The sequence below is a fragment of the Etheostoma spectabile genome, chromosome 20 (assembly GCF_008692095.1).
Source record: "Etheostoma spectabile isolate EspeVRDwgs_2016 chromosome 20, UIUC_Espe_1.0, whole genome shotgun sequence".
Taxonomy (NCBI): domain Eukaryota; kingdom Metazoa; phylum Chordata; class Actinopteri; order Perciformes; family Percidae; genus Etheostoma; species Etheostoma spectabile.
In genome coordinates this window covers 3,920,678-3,923,511 of record NC_045752.1, presented here as the reverse complement: position 1 = coordinate 3,923,511, position 2,834 = coordinate 3,920,678, and the positions used below count along the sequence as shown (strand labels likewise).

Genomic DNA, 2,834 nt, shown 5'->3' with positions numbered 1-2,834 from the left:
TCTGTCTGATTTATGTGTCTTGCATTATGTTGGTTGGTTGTTTTTCCCAGACCAACCACATGCGGAGCCTGACTGACTTTGTGGAGGCGCAGGCTTGTTATTTCGACCAGTGCAACCAACAGGCTCAGGAGCTTCAGAAGCAGCTGGCCAGGTCTGTATGTCTGGTAACACCTAAAGACTAAATCTTTTATAGAACTAAAAGAATGCATGCTTGTCCCTCATTGTTTCCTTATGCTTCGTGGAAAAAAACATCTGAATTGAATTTTTTTCACACAGCGCTACCAAATTCCAATTGCTGTCAACTGAAAACCATGTGCCACCAATTATGCAATTATGGTGATTTTGATCAGATGTTCCTTTATCGGTTGAGCAAATAGTTCAACTATTAATCTATACATACAATGAAATTGGGTTTTCTTATGTTCACAGGACACTGACAAAATGCACTTTCAATGTGCTTTCATTTAGGTCACAGGCTTTTCTTATTTGTTTGCTCAGGAAAAAAGAAAAATAGTTCAAAACACTAAATTCAGAAGCCAAATATCACTTCAAAATGTGTGTAAAATATGATCCAATTCATTTTTAAATTCAAATCTAAAACCCATTTGGCCAACTCTGGACATCTGGTCTCACAAAGAACATAAGAGTATTGAGAATACATTTTAAAGCACATTAACAACTTGGTTATGATTTTATTTCCCCTGCAGCATTACAGCAGTCCTCTGGTCCAATAACTGGCAGTCAGCTATTAGTAATGAAGTCAATCAGCCTTCTACCAGCAACCATGTAGCCAATGGGTTAAATCAGGTCACTCCCATTCCCATAGTCATCCACCAAGTTCCAGACTTCAACCAGGATTCATGGACTACAAATCCACCGGCCGCAACTGAAAAACCAAAAGATTCCTCTGTAACCACACAGCTAAATAACAACAACAACAACAACAACAACAACAGCAACAACAACGAAAACAACTTCTTTTCTGATGGCCAGGCAACCACCCGCTGTTTAGCGGTCAACCAAGCATTGTATCCTGTCTGTTCATCATATTTGGACAGTCCCCAAACAGATCAGATAACAGCAGTTAGCATAACAGCCAGCGCAGGAACCAACAGCGCAACAGCAGCAATACCCAGTGGTGCAGGTAGTCTGACAACAACAACAACAACAACAACAACAGCAGCAGATTCCCCACCTTCTGAACTCAGCGGAACCTCAACCTCAGTAGCCAGTGAGACCATAACAACCGAAGACATTGCTGTAGAGTAGGGCTGTGCAGTTAATCGAAATGTAATGTTTCAAAAAAACAGAATAATCAAGGAAAACAATTATGTAGCTCATTACGTTTTGCAGGTAAACTCTTATTTTCTCTTGTGTTCTGAGTAAAAAAAAGTTTAAATAAGAACAGTATATATATATTTATATTTTAAAAAATTTTTGTCTTCCTGTCAAAATTGAAAACAACACTTTTGTTCAGGCTTTTTATCAATGTTTTTAACTTTTCTTAAGTTTTTGTCCCTTTTTTATCACTTATGATGCTTTATTTTCCAATGTTTGTCACTTTTTTGGATTTTTTCAACACTATTAACTTCGTTTTACAGTTATTTTTGGAATTCATGGTCAATAAAAAAAAATTAGAAAAGCAGAAATTAGGAATGTATGTTGATGGATGATCACAGACTGGAGTATGTCAACTTTTAATCAATACTATTTCAAAATCACTTCAATTTTTTTTTTTCAAATGCTATCAAATTGAATAAGACCCCAAACTACCCCAAAATTAATGAAAGTAGAGACTTGTACTGGCCAAAGAGCGTTGTATGAAATCCATCATGTTATTTGGGGTAATTATAATTGGGTAGTTAAAAAGAACATTGATATAGGAAAACGGGTCAATTTAACCCGTGGAAAACATGAGGGTTAAAGATTGTTTTTGGGGCATTTTAGACCTTTATTTCCAGAGGACAGATGAAGACATGATAGGGAAGAGAGCGGGGGGGGAATGACATGCAGATAAGGGACGCAGGTCGGAGTTGAACCCACGGCTGCTGAGTCGAGGAGTAAACCTATATGTGTGCGCGCCTGCTCTACCAACACAGCTAACCCGGCCACACAAACAGGAAAAGTATTAAGGCAAATTTCACAGTTGTATGTTTTTTTACTGTTGATTTATTTCACTTTTTCTACAGTTTTTTACGTTAAATAATCGCAACATCTGTCCAGAAGTCAACAAATAATTGTGTTAAATTATCGTGATTAGAGGCAGCTCACTATAGAGACTTTGACAACCAGTGGCGTGGCTGCGTAGCCCCTTGGGACTGACTTTGCTTGGAGCTTCAGCTGATTTAGATCAGTGTAGCAAGAATACAGACTTTATTATAAAGGACCCGATACAAAACATTATAACGTGGTATGGTGAAGATAATGTGAAGTGGTTGTGAAAGTATTTATTTTTCTAAATGTGATATAGTGCTACAATAAGTTTAGCCTTTAACCATAATGCAATGGATGTAATGTCTAGTGTGTGTGTGGGTGTGGGTGTGTGTGTGGGGGTGGGTGGGTGAGAGAGAGAGTGGGTGAGAGAGTGTGAGACTCTGCCACCTCTTGACTTATGTTACAAGTTGAGGTCATTTTCCATATGAAAACATGTTGCTTACATGTGTTGGGGAGTCCAACAAGGTGCCAAAACACCAAGCTGAACAGGACCTTTATGGCAAGAAATACATGCTCTGGGTGTTTCCCCCTCTATGCAGTCAAATCACATACTCACTTGTACCCTTTCACCCCATTAAATCCTCCACTAGGTGAAATGGGTAAAAGTTTCCAAGTCCAGA

General features: G+C 38.5%; 1 protein-coding gene across 1 annotated transcript in view; it reads left to right on the top strand.

The window, feature by feature from the left end:
• LOC116670548 (endophilin-B1) overlaps positions 1–1,269 on the top strand; it is a gene marked incomplete at its 5' end in the record, with an annotated part of 4,542 nt that extends 3,273 nt beyond the window's left edge. The window contains 2 exons of the mRNA XM_032501124.1: positions 51–151; positions 708–1,269. Of these exons, the coding sequence (XP_032357015.1) occupies positions 51–151; positions 708–1,269 (663 nt within the window). The remainder of the gene's footprint in view (positions 1–50; positions 152–707) is intronic.
• Between the last annotated feature and the right edge of the window lie 1,565 nt (positions 1,270–2,834).